General features: G+C 40.4%; 1 protein-coding gene across 3 annotated transcripts in view; it reads right to left on the reverse strand.

Annotated features, from left to right (window-relative positions):
• Positions 1 to 1,458: 1,458 nt before the first annotated feature.
• Positions 1,459 to 12,203, reverse strand: part of STX1A (syntaxin 1A) — a 51,264-nt gene continuing 40,519 nt past the window's right edge. Inside the window, exons 4-10 of one of the 3 annotated variants that reach the window (XM_053457251.1) lie at positions 11,568 to 11,642; positions 10,227 to 10,300; positions 8,471 to 8,579; positions 5,709 to 5,782; positions 5,085 to 5,222; positions 3,458 to 3,568; positions 1,459 to 2,598 (exon numbers count right to left, since the gene is read on the reverse strand). In XM_053457251.1, the coding sequence (XP_053313226.1) occupies positions 2,521 to 2,598; positions 3,458 to 3,568; positions 5,085 to 5,222; positions 5,709 to 5,782; positions 8,471 to 8,579; positions 10,227 to 10,300; positions 11,568 to 11,642 (659 nt within the window). In that variant the 3' untranslated portion in view covers positions 1,459 to 2,520. Of the gene's footprint in view, positions 2,599 to 3,457; positions 3,569 to 3,952; positions 4,123 to 5,084; positions 5,223 to 5,708; positions 5,783 to 8,470; positions 8,580 to 10,226; positions 10,301 to 11,567; positions 11,643 to 12,203 lie in introns of those variants that run through there. The other 2 variants (XM_053457252.1, XM_053457253.1) reach the window with 2 other exon arrangements.

The following is a 12,203-nucleotide window of genomic DNA, read 5'->3' on the forward strand; positions in this document are numbered from 1 at the left end:
ACAACCTCATCAGGAGCATGCCCAGGCGTTGTAGGGAGGTCATACGGGCACGTGGAGGCCACACACACTACTGAGCCTCATTGTGACTTGTTTTAAGGACATTACATCAAAGTTGGATCAGTCTGTAGTGTGGTTTTCCATTTTGATTTTGAGTGTGACTCCATATCCAGACCTCCATGGGTTGATGAATTTGATTTCCATTGAGAATTTTTGTGTGCTTTTGTTGTCAGCACATTCAACTATGTAAAGACGAAAGTATGTCGTACGATTAGTTCATTCATTCAGATCTAGGATGTGTAATCTTAATGTTCCCTCTATTTTTTGGAGCAGTGTATGTGTCAGCTGAAATCCCTGGTTCAATGGGTGGTTCAGATACAGTCTGTCAGTGTTCTCCATAAGAAAGGAATGGGTTCATAGGGGACTAATAATGGCACAGGGATGATGCGGAGCTCCATCCAGCACCTGTTGTAAAATTTGCTGCAGGGCCATCTATACTGCAGAATGCGTTTTATATAATGGGAAGACTTAACTATTTCAGTGCTAAACTGTGCTCGCCAGTAGCCACCTTATTAACTCCTATAAATCACTATTTGTTGTCATATAGAGCTTCAGTGATCAGGTGGGGAGACTATGCAACTAATTTACCTATTCCAATTAGTTTCTTGTTCATCATCAACCCCCCCCCAAACCCACAAGACTACAATAAATATTTTTGTATATTGATACTTGTTTCCTGTTGTATTTTCTGAGACCTGCTACCTTGTAGCAGCACCGTTAACTTTTTTTTTATTTGTAAAATACACCACAGCGTGCCTCACTGACATGGCCTCTCCCCCAACTGTGGAAGAGGGTGTTTGTGGAAGTGCTCCAGGAAGCCTGGACAACAGGGAGAAAATGAGAGTAGAACGTGAAAGTAGAGAGACAGCATTAGAGGGCGAATGACAACCAATATATTTCTTAATTGAAAAATCCCTCTGAATTTCGTTCCAAACAAAAAATTTGAATAGTTTTTGGTCCATTTGCACAACTCTCCGTTATGAAGGGCTAACCCCAGTGAGTGTCAGTGTGTGTCGTTACATTAGCGGGATTTCCTTGGTCTCCTCATCCATTAAATCAGGCGATGTGGAGGAACAGCTTAGCGCTGGAGAAACCTGTCAGCTTAGGTCCTTATAATGAACAGTAAAGCGGGGGAGTGCAAACCACAAATCTCTCTTTAACGACAAGAAAGCGTTGTGTTTGCTTCACAAATGCCAAAGGGCACAATTACAAACTTTCTGAGGGGGGGGGGTAAATCCTTCTTGGAAGTGTAAGCCTTTTAAGTGTGCTTTTCTTTCAAGCGTGCATATGTTCTTATGTGTTCCCAAGGGCTAAAATATCTCTGTTTTATAGCAAAAACAGATTAACCCGGTGATCCTTTACAGAAAATCATCAGGAAAAAAACAACATGGCTCCGATCGCTAGTATCTTAAACTCACATCTTTTATTAAATGTCACACAAGGGGTGCAGACAAAAATACATCAGTAAGATATAACACCAAATATAAAACTCTCCTCACAAAGCATGCTGGTGATTAATCCTTTCAAGGCTGGGAAGAAATGAAATGCCTTTGCAGCCCTGAAAGAGTTAACTCCCGACTGGTTCAAGCCGTAAGGCACATCAGGGCTTGGTTTACCATCACAAACTCAGCTGATGGCGTTGCACTGCCCTACTGTGACATCTTCGCAGCTTCTGTAACTGTGGACTTGCCTCACAAGTCTGCATATGTGGAGTAGAGAGACACACAGGTGAACACCTTGCACACAGAATTACCAAAAAAATGAGGATGTATGCACTTAATGTAAAAAAACAAAACAAAAAAAAACAAAAAAAACTTTATGCCCCTCTCCAGGAGAGGTGTCGGTAAAGGGCAAGGGTCACACAAAACAGGTTCCAACCTTGAAAAGTTTAACCAAACACTGAGCCCCTATCATGCAAAGGGGAGGCCAACATAGTCTTTTCCCAGCGCTCTGTCCCAAAGTATTTTTATTTTCAGAGGAGGAGGAATGTGCGGTGCGTAAGTAAAAGAAAGTGTTGACTATGCTTGGCAATGTGGCTCAACACTGGTCTCTAGTTGGCTGCGGCAGAGATAAATCTTGGTCCAAACCTGAAAGGCATCAAGTGGGCGGTGGGACAGAATATAAACATAGTATTGAATGTCCAATCTTATATTGATCTCTTCAAAGTATCGGGATGGGCCCACTGCTGAAAGGACAGCTCCTCTTGATGGAAAGAACCAAGATGAATCCACCATGTGCTGGTTAGCGGTCGGAAATCGTTACACCTGTTCCTCCCCCTCCCACACAGAATAGTGAAATCTCTCACTGGGTATGTGCGCTGGGTTACACACGGGGTTGTCATGCAGAGGGGCTCTCCATTCGGGAAGCGTGTTTTCGCCGTCAGTCCCCCACGGACGGGTAGTGCGGCTCGCACTGTTAGGCCGCATTTCTGCTATGTCCAGAATATGCGATCTACAGAGGCCCCTATGCAAAAATCCCTCCAAACGTTGATGCAATGACAATACCAAGCACCACACAACAGATAATGATCATGATCTTCTTCTGCAGGGGGAGAAAAAAAGATTGTCAGTCATTATTCAGTGATCATTCTCTATCATGAATGCCAAACTATATGTTACTTATTTGTAGACAAAACAATAATATATATTATTGGAAAGATCCTTCAACAATTTCAGTTTACCCAGATTGCTAGGTTTTGTGGCCATAGTCATTGCAGATGGTGAATTATAATATAATTTGAACTAAAAATGTGAAATAAATTATGGATCTCATGGCATCAGCATAATGTGCCCCAACTGTAACTGTGGCTCCTGAAATTAGCAAGCTTTTGCGATCTCCTAAGTAAAATGGGAACTTTTATCATGGCCGATTAATGCAGTGGGGAGCTCCCAGAAACTTTCAGTTACTAGAGGTCTGTGGTGGGACGCATTGCTACGCCAAGCTTTGTTTCAAACAAGGCGAAATCTAGACCTCATGGTAGCCTTTTATTTACCCTGAGTTGTAAGGCTTCCAAAGCCGTTAGCTTACATAGCTATACATATACAAGGGGTCACGGTGTCCCAGACAAGTTGTGATTTCGTATCACCCAAATCCCACCCCCTCTATGCAATTTATTTAGCACTATTATCCTATCTCAATCTTCTGGAGCATCCTATCATAAAACCACAATATTTTTGTAGTAATTGTCACAGTGGCATCCATCTGGTAAAAAAGCTAAAATTAAAATATTTTTCAAATGTTGAAAATAAAAAAAGCTAATTGTTAGAACTACGAATTTTCTCCTATTTTGTTGACAGAACCAAATATTCAACATAGTCTGATTGGATTTAGTGAATAATTTTTATTTTAGTCCATTAGAGATACAAATGAAAAACACCAGAGCGACATGGTAAATACTCACCCTCCTGGCTTTGCTTTGGTACTTGACAGCCTTTTTGGTGTCCGAGACGGCTCTTTCCACATAATCCACGGCATGTTCCACATTGTACTCTATGCGGTCTATCATCTCTCCCTGATGAGGTGCACAAACAGGGAGACAAGGAACGGGAGACAAAGAAAAGGCCGAAAAGAAGGAGCAGGAGAGGTTGACATCGAAAGAGAGCAGCAGAAATACGACCCAAAGTGATGAGTAGTAGGTGTGTAGATGAGTAGTAGGTGGATACAGGGTAATTGAAGATTATGAATAGGAAATTAAGTACGAGAAATAGTGTAGAGAGATATTAGAGAAAGACAAGGAAGGCATAGGGTAAGAAAAAGATCAGAGAGATGTAGTTTTCAGAAAGTTGTGTGGTTAGAATGAAAGCAATAGAAAAAACAGTAAAGGAAAAAGAAAAGATAATGCACGACAACAAGAAGAAGTATAAGATGGACAATAACCAGAACGAGAAGAAAGACAGACATAACAGAGACGCAAGGAAGTGACAGAGGAAGCGAGGGACAACAGAAGAGGGACAACGAAAAAAAGAATCTTAATATGTTGGTTATTGATTCTCCACATCACGCTTGTTACCTGTTATTCTGAGGGGAGACATTCATCCCCCACCTGCTGCTCCGATTAGTTATAACCTGCATGCAGAAACAGAATGCGTAAGCAGATGGGCATGGAAATCAGAGACAACAGTACATAAGTCAAACACAAAGCATGCAGGCTTAATAGCATGACCAAAAGTAACACTCAGCTACTCTGTGGGCCCTCTCCACAAATCCATAAGAAAGCACAAAATCACAATTTTCTATTAGATGCCAACTTAAGTTGCCAAAATTGTGTCGTCAAGGCTCAGGGGGAAAATGTCTAAAATGGTCATCCCTCAATGTGAAAATCACATCATGAAACAGTCTTAGTAGCCACCACCTGAGCCCACTCAAAATATTTAAAACTGACTGACTAAAGTTTTTGACTGCAGAATGTTAGGTATGATAGTGTGCTTTTCACATGTAGGGATGGTTATGACTATTAGGTGTAATAAGACTAAAATGTGGCATTTCCCAAATTAACTCATAATTAGGTTCTCTATATAAGAATAGACCTCTGAGATCCCGAAAGCTTATATAACTTTACATGTTTTTCATCGGCGGCCTAATAAAAGGTATCAATTTTTAATTAAAGACTCCCTTTCTGCGACCGCCTTACATGCCAGTTTTGGGTGAGAAATTGAAAGAATAGAGATAGAAGGCGGCTAGGAGCATGCTGAAATCACAGCGCACGAAAACACCACAGTAACGTAGGCAACACAAGAGCAAGTACCTACCAGCTGAGGTCTCATCCCCCACGCAGCATGGGAAGTAAACACAGGAGGGAGGGTCAGAAACCCATTGTCCCAAAACAGGACAGTATCAATCAAAGCACCTCCTCCATTTTACATGTAAATGCAGTAAAAAAAACACCATCATTTCACCAGCTGGTCTGCTTCATACTATGTCATGGGTTAACAGGGGGCATTTATCATCATGCATTGTAAATTATGCTAATATGATATAAAATTATAGGGTTTCTCCCAGACCTACTAAAAAAAAGAGGACACACGCACCTGACTCTCCACCAACATTGCCATGTCCATGAACATGTCATGAAGCTCTCGGATGCTGTTCTCTAGTTTGATGATCTCACTATGCCGAGTCTCAATTTCATTTAGAGCCTGTTTAGTGATGTTGGAGTCCATGATTATCTGTATGGAAAAAAAAATATCTTTGCTACATGCTGTGCACTTCAAAGAGGTCTCCTTGGTCTAAAGTTTGCAGAAGGTTTCCAGGGCTGGCAACAGCCCAGGAGGGAAGTCTAACCACTTACCCATGTAATAAAACAAGGCATAACACATCTGGCAAAGAACATGCTCCATGTTCACTATCCAGATCTGTCCAACACATGTTTACACAAAGAAGATATTTAAACCCCAGAAAAGAGTACAGAAAAAAGGATTCAATATCATGCTAATTCCACATCATTCACTCATTTGAAAGCTAGTCTGTGAAGAACAGGTGAGTCCAAAGGTGTTGTGGCAACATGAGGAGCACTATACTGGTGCTGGAGCGTGGCCATAATTTGTGTGAGCTTGATAAATAGAGCTAAAAGTGAAATTTAAGGGGTTGAACCACATCCTTGGCTTCAGATTAGCCAGAAAAAAAGGGAGGTTCTTGTAACATTGCCCACTTACCCCGGAAGAGAAAATGGCAGGGTTTCCACTCTCCAACATATCCTCTAGCTCTTCACTTGTCGTGGTTCTTCCAGCTGTGAAAATCAGAACAGTGGTCTGTATGGTCAACTTTCTTACACACAGCTTGTCACAGTGTAAATAAAACACTGAGGCCTCTCTTTTACTCTTTTGACTGAAAATGGGGGAAAACATCTCCTTTAGATAGTCTTCTTTGCAGTGTGGAAGGTATCAACACAAGAAAGAACAAAGTTGTATAACTGGTACAGTTACTGATTTAATGTTCTAAGCAACATACCAATTTTATGACGGCAGAATCCACTTACAAATACAGTAAATTGCAAAGTTGGTACACTTACTTTAAATAGCTTGGCTTTTCTGAGGAATACTATTAACAATGCAGGTCACGCCTAGTATTTATTAACAATACACAGTATGACAGTACACGGTACCTGGATATTCCATTCCAAAACCACGGATATTAAAATGGAGTTGATCCGAGTTTTGTAGCTATAACAGCCTCCACTTTTCCTGGAAGGCTTTCCACAAGAGTTTGGAGTATGTGAGTGGAAATTTGAGCCCATTCAGGCAAATGAGGACTTCTCAGGCCAGGCAACGATGTTGTTTGAGAAGGCCTGGTATTCCAATTTACTGCACAGGTGTTCAATGAGGTTACGACCTGGGCATTGTGCAGGCGTTCAAGTTTGTCCACATCAAACCATGTCTTTATGGGCCTTGCTTTTTGCACAGGGACACAGACCTTTCCCAAGCTGGTATTACAAAGTTGGAAGCATAAAAATGTCTAAAATGTCTCTGTACACTGTAGAATTTATATTGGAACTAAGGAGCCTAGCACAAAACCTGAAAAACAATCCCAGACCATTATCCCTCCTCCACTAAACTTTACAGTATGCCACATTTAAAAGTCACTGAGCTCTTCATTTTGACCCATTCTGCTGCCAATGTTTGTCTACCGAGGTAAGTGTTTGATTTTATACATCTCAACACACTCACTTAAACTGAATGAGTGAGTAATCGAGTGAGTGAATCAATGTATAAATGTTTGGGGGCACAGGTGGCACAGGCAAGCTGTTTAGGGGGACACAGGTGGCACAGGCAAGCTGTTTAGGGGGACACAGGTGGCGCAGGAAAGCTGTTTAATGGGGCAGAGGTGGTGCAGGCAAGCTGTTTAGGGGGACACAGGTGGCACAGGCAAGCTATTTAATGGGGCAGAGGTGGTGCAGGCAAGCTGTTTAGGGGGGCAGAGGTGGTGCAGGCAAGCTGCTTCAGGGCACTGACAAGCTTCTTGGGGGCAAAGATGACACAGACATGCTGTTTGGGCAACAGATGGCATGGACAAGTTGTTTGGGGGAAGAGATGGCACGTGTTGCTTTTGAAGATGGAGTGCTCCAAGGCAATTTTCACACCGGGGCCTTGTGGTTTCTAGTTATGCCCCTAGTGTGGCATAAGGCCACATGAGCTTGACCACACAATAAAATACATGGGGCTGGTGTCCAAATATTTCCAGGGCTGCTTTTCATTACCAGTCTGGCCCTGGTGATCAGAATAATTGGTCATCCTCAAATTCCTGAAATAACTGGTCAGTAGAGCAGTTAAAAAAATACTACTACTCCCTTAGTTACAACCTATTAAGGCCAAGTAGATGGGAATGATTTCAACACTCTGAGCTTTAACCTAGTCTAGAGGAGCCCTGCACAGATTAGTGTTCTAAATTCAGCAAAATCAATGAAAACCCAAGTTTAAGAAGCTGGCTGGTTAATGAAGAGATCAAGGATGATATTCTGCATTAACTGTACGGAGGGTAACGCTTTAGAGCGAGCCCTGGTGAGTTGGGCTGAGTGGTCTTCGAAAAAAAAAAAAAAGATCAGAACATAACTGGCTAAAAAGCCTGAAGCTACTCCTGAACCAATCTCCCATAATCCTCAGTGAGCTGACAGACTGGTTGACGACCATGGGTGGTCTAAGTGCAGCAACAGCTAGAGGTCTACCTTTCAGCCAGAACAAGTTTGGAAAATACCAAGAAATAAGTTTTTGTAATAAATATCTTGGGCTGAAATCTTTGTTTGCTGAATATAGTGGATGCCTGTTCTTTATTTACTCTTTGGCCAGCTTTGTTATTTCTGTATTAGACATACAGCAGTCATTCTAATCTGTGCCTTACCACCTGTAGCCGCGGGAGGAATGTTGCTTATTAGTGGTCCATTTCAAAAGTGTATTACTGCACTACTATCTAGCTCCAATATCACGCAATCATTTTCTCTGTAAACCCCAAGACACCCCGTGGCACAGCTCAAGGACATTTCTACCCTTGTCAGAGAATCCGCCGTCTCATTTTCGTCAGCTCCCTGTCACGCTTAGCACACTGTCACTGGGTATAAGATCTGCCAGAGATTATGTTGTTTTCATAGAAACAGATATTCCCCGTTCCTACAGATCCATTCACCGAAGACTGAAGAATAGGCTACATGTACTTTGCATTATCCAAGGGCTAAAAGCATTTGGGGATCCTGCAAAATACCCCCACCAGGCATTTTCAAAACAAACCACACACCTATGATATGCATTAAAATGCATATGATGGCTGAAATGTCCTTAATAATGCATTAATGGAAACACTGTTCATAAAGGTGAAGTTATAAATTGTGAGCACTGAAACCAAATTTTTGTTTCCTCATAAATTACTTCAGTTTAGCTTGTAAAATATGGACACACTGATCCCACCATATCGCTCGTCCAAGACTTACTGATTTCTAGTTGTCTTTGGATGCGGCCTTTGCATCGCTCGCGGTAATCGGATTGCGTGGCGTTGTATTCAGACATCACGTCCACAAACTTCCGAGACAGAGTTGAATGCTGGGATGCAGTAAGTGAGTAAAAGAAGGAAAACCGTCAAATATCAGTAACCATAATAACACGGTAGAATATAAACCAGACCAGTGTTCCTAAACTACGCGAGATACAAAAAAAGATCATACCTAATAAACAACATTTTTGGGACTTTTTTTAATGGATGTTTTTATTTACGGAGGGGTACACATTGTCTAGTCACTGATCGTAGATTTTCCAGTCAGTTTTTCAAAACGAGCTGACTGGCTAAAAGCACCAGGAATAGGTTTTTTTTTTTTAATTGTATCTGGTTTTTTTTCAGTTTCATTACCTGCTTTCACAAAAATACAGGGTATCTTGCAATTGAAGGCAGTGAATGCAATCATTTTCACATAACCATATGGACTTTTCTCATGGTGCCGCGGTGTATATTTGTGTGTATACTAAGGATTACCGACCTTTTAAATGGAATGGTTCGGCTCCTGGCTAGTAAATCATTCCAAGGTAACTAATTAGGACATATGGTGCGCTGTCTCTTACCATAGGGTAACCATATGCTCCAGAATACCCAGTATGTTGCAACACTTGAAAACACTGTCACCATTTATTTTATTACTAATGATAAAAAAAAAATAATACGTTTTTAAAATATTGTGTTTTCATAATATAATGCAGCTATAAGCTGGATATCAGCGATTTGAATGCATTCTAGCTCCTGAAGATGGAGCCAGACAGTCTACGGAAGAAAAGACTTCATTATCTTCAGTGTGGTGTACAAAATGAGATAAAACCAAGTGTTTGTCAAAGCTCATTTACATATGTACCTACCTGTTTTCATTATTGATCCCTCTTTCCCTTTATTCAATAACCCCCAGTGTTAAAAAGGTCTCTACACATTTCCACAACTTTGATTAAACTATATATTTTTTCCTTTTCTTCCTTTTTTTTTTTTACTCCTTCGTCACATTGTTTTAACAACGGGGGATGCTTGTTGATCTAGCTGCAAGTTGACTGACAATAAACGTAAAATAACACCGGCAATTTAAGATTATATCCCTGACGTCTTGCATGCTGCTAAAGTTGTGATTCTATAGCGCTGATTACACGAAGTATCTAAAATAGCTCACTGTTAGATGAATCAGCTCCGCACAAAGACATGGTGCACACTGACCTGACCGCATGCAGGGAAAAGCGACGCCTTGTTAAATTAAGGCCAGCTTGTCAATGTACAAATACAGAAAAATGGATAAGTGCAAGAAATGGGGGGAAAATGGTAAAACCATTTTTTTAACCAAACTGTATAATTTGTTTCAAGGAGCAGTTATGTACTTTTTTCAGGGATCGGTTGATTTGACCGTGTTGGTTTCACTGACCTCTGCTCACATGCTCCTAATGTATTTCCCTATGGCCTGGAGTAAATATGTGGCTCCTTTAACGGGGTAAACTCACAAAAACAATGCAAGGTAAGCTCAGATGATGGGTGGTTACATCAGAATTTAATGTTTTCGTTCCATAGTTTTGTATGAACCAAAATTCACACCTTTACTGTATGTTTGTTTATTAATCAGTTTCTTTAACATACATTTTTTCCAGTGTTTCTCGTTCACAACATTCTTTGCCTTTGGACAACAAAACACATTTCTTCCTACAGAAACATTTTTTGGTATGACCCACCTGAGTCTTGCGTATACGTAGGTCGGCAGACGAGCGATTGATTGCCTCCTCCTGCTCAATACTTTGTTCAATATCTGGGCAGAATAAAAAATAAAATTGGTGAGGTAGTATACATCAGGTCATCAAACTATCTCACAGGGTCCGTATAGCAAATTCTCACACAATTCTCAGCCATGTCCTACTTTAGCGGGGCCTGCAGGACATTATTAAATTAATGCGTAATCAAAACACAACCCATGGGACTATCACACAAGGCTCAAACAATGTGCTAAACATTCTTATGTATGACCCGCTTTGTGTAGGCATCTTTTTCCTATTGCTAACCCATTACTTGGCAAAGAGGAATGCAATTCATTGGAGTTCAAATGTAATGTATTCCTTTGGCATTTTCTTAGGTATTGTTAAGCTGTTCTCGGTTGATTGTTACTTCTTTGTACTTTAGTGATTGTATTCCCCAAACTCATGACTTTTTTTTTTTTTTTTTAATATATACTTACCCGGTTTGCCCTCTGAATAAATCTACATAAAGCTGTTATTTGTACAGAGCTGTGTGCTTGGGATTTGCTTAATTATACCAAGAGGTGTGAAAGCTTAATGTTGCAAGGGGAATACAGATGTGTCAGGAGCGCATCAAAGCATCACTTTAATACACTGGTTTGTATGAGGGGAAGGTGTGATGGTACATGATGGATTATACAGCTATAACTTCAACTTAATATTGGGATCATGAAATATGCAAAAGTTCATATAATAACATAGGGTACAACATGCAGCCTAATACATTGTGTTCTGTTAACATATATCCAAATCATGTTCAGATCAGAGAGAACACTCTATAGTCAAACCTTCCACTGTATTCAAACAAGTCGAGGAAAACACATTCACCGGTGATTTTCGAAATATTTTTTTTTTTGGTGGGGTGTGGATATTGGCACGGCTTTTTACCAAGAAGTCTTATGTAACTTTGTTACCGATTGATATCTATTGATATACACGGGTAAGGGATTTAGAATAAGGTTAATGTATGTATATTAGATGCGCATATTCTGCCGCTTCTATATAGAGAGAAGATAGGAGTTTAAGTTAATGAGATTTATCCATTTTGAGGAACACTTACACCATTACTTTTCAAGCATATACACTGGCAAAAAGAAGTTTTGTTTCCACTTGTTAGGATTGGGCTGAAGCAGGGACTCACCCTTCTAGAGCGAGGTATTTGGTAGTTACATGACCATAGGCACCGGTGTCATCCCTCACAGAACACTTCATTAGAATGTCGTCATTTGAAACATTCTTTGTTCACAATACAAGCAAATACTAGAGTCAAGATGGGGCACTCACTCTTCAGTTTGGAGCGGACCTTGTTGGCCGTCTTCTTGATATCTGACATCAATTCCTCCAGATCTGCCTTGGTTTCTACAGGAACAAAACACAGGTAAGAAATGGTGGAGGACCACTGGCAGCTGTCCTCCTGTACAAAGTATAAGAATCCCTAAGAGAGAAAGGGGGCAAGGGAACCAAAGAGAACACAGACATGGAATTTAAGAATAAGACAGACAGACGTACATAAGGATAGACAGATAGTAAGAGAAAGACAGATCACAAAACCAAAGGACATCTGATAAATATGAGGTCACAATACAGCGAGATCTGATTATACACACAATGCATTGTTCGGTTTACAGGAGAAACTGTGAAATGATGTCACAAGGACAGAGTTTTGACCGTGTAACTGAACAAAACAGACCATTTTCACATGGACAACTGTATGTTAACAAGTAAGGAATGAAAATCTCAAATTCTTTATTATTTTCATAGTACTGTTTGTTTTAGTTTTGTATTCTGTAAGTACTATAAAAACTCAAAAGAAAACTCATTCCAAATGGCATTGCTTATACATAAGTTATCTGCAGATTTAAAAAGTATATTTCATTATATTGTATCTCCTGTTATTTATTTCATTTACAAGTATCCTGT

The sequence above is a fragment of the Spea bombifrons genome, chromosome 2 (genome assembly GCF_027358695.1).
Source record: "Spea bombifrons isolate aSpeBom1 chromosome 2, aSpeBom1.2.pri, whole genome shotgun sequence".
NCBI classification, from domain to species: Eukaryota; Metazoa; Chordata; class Amphibia; order Anura; family Pelobatidae; genus Spea; species Spea bombifrons.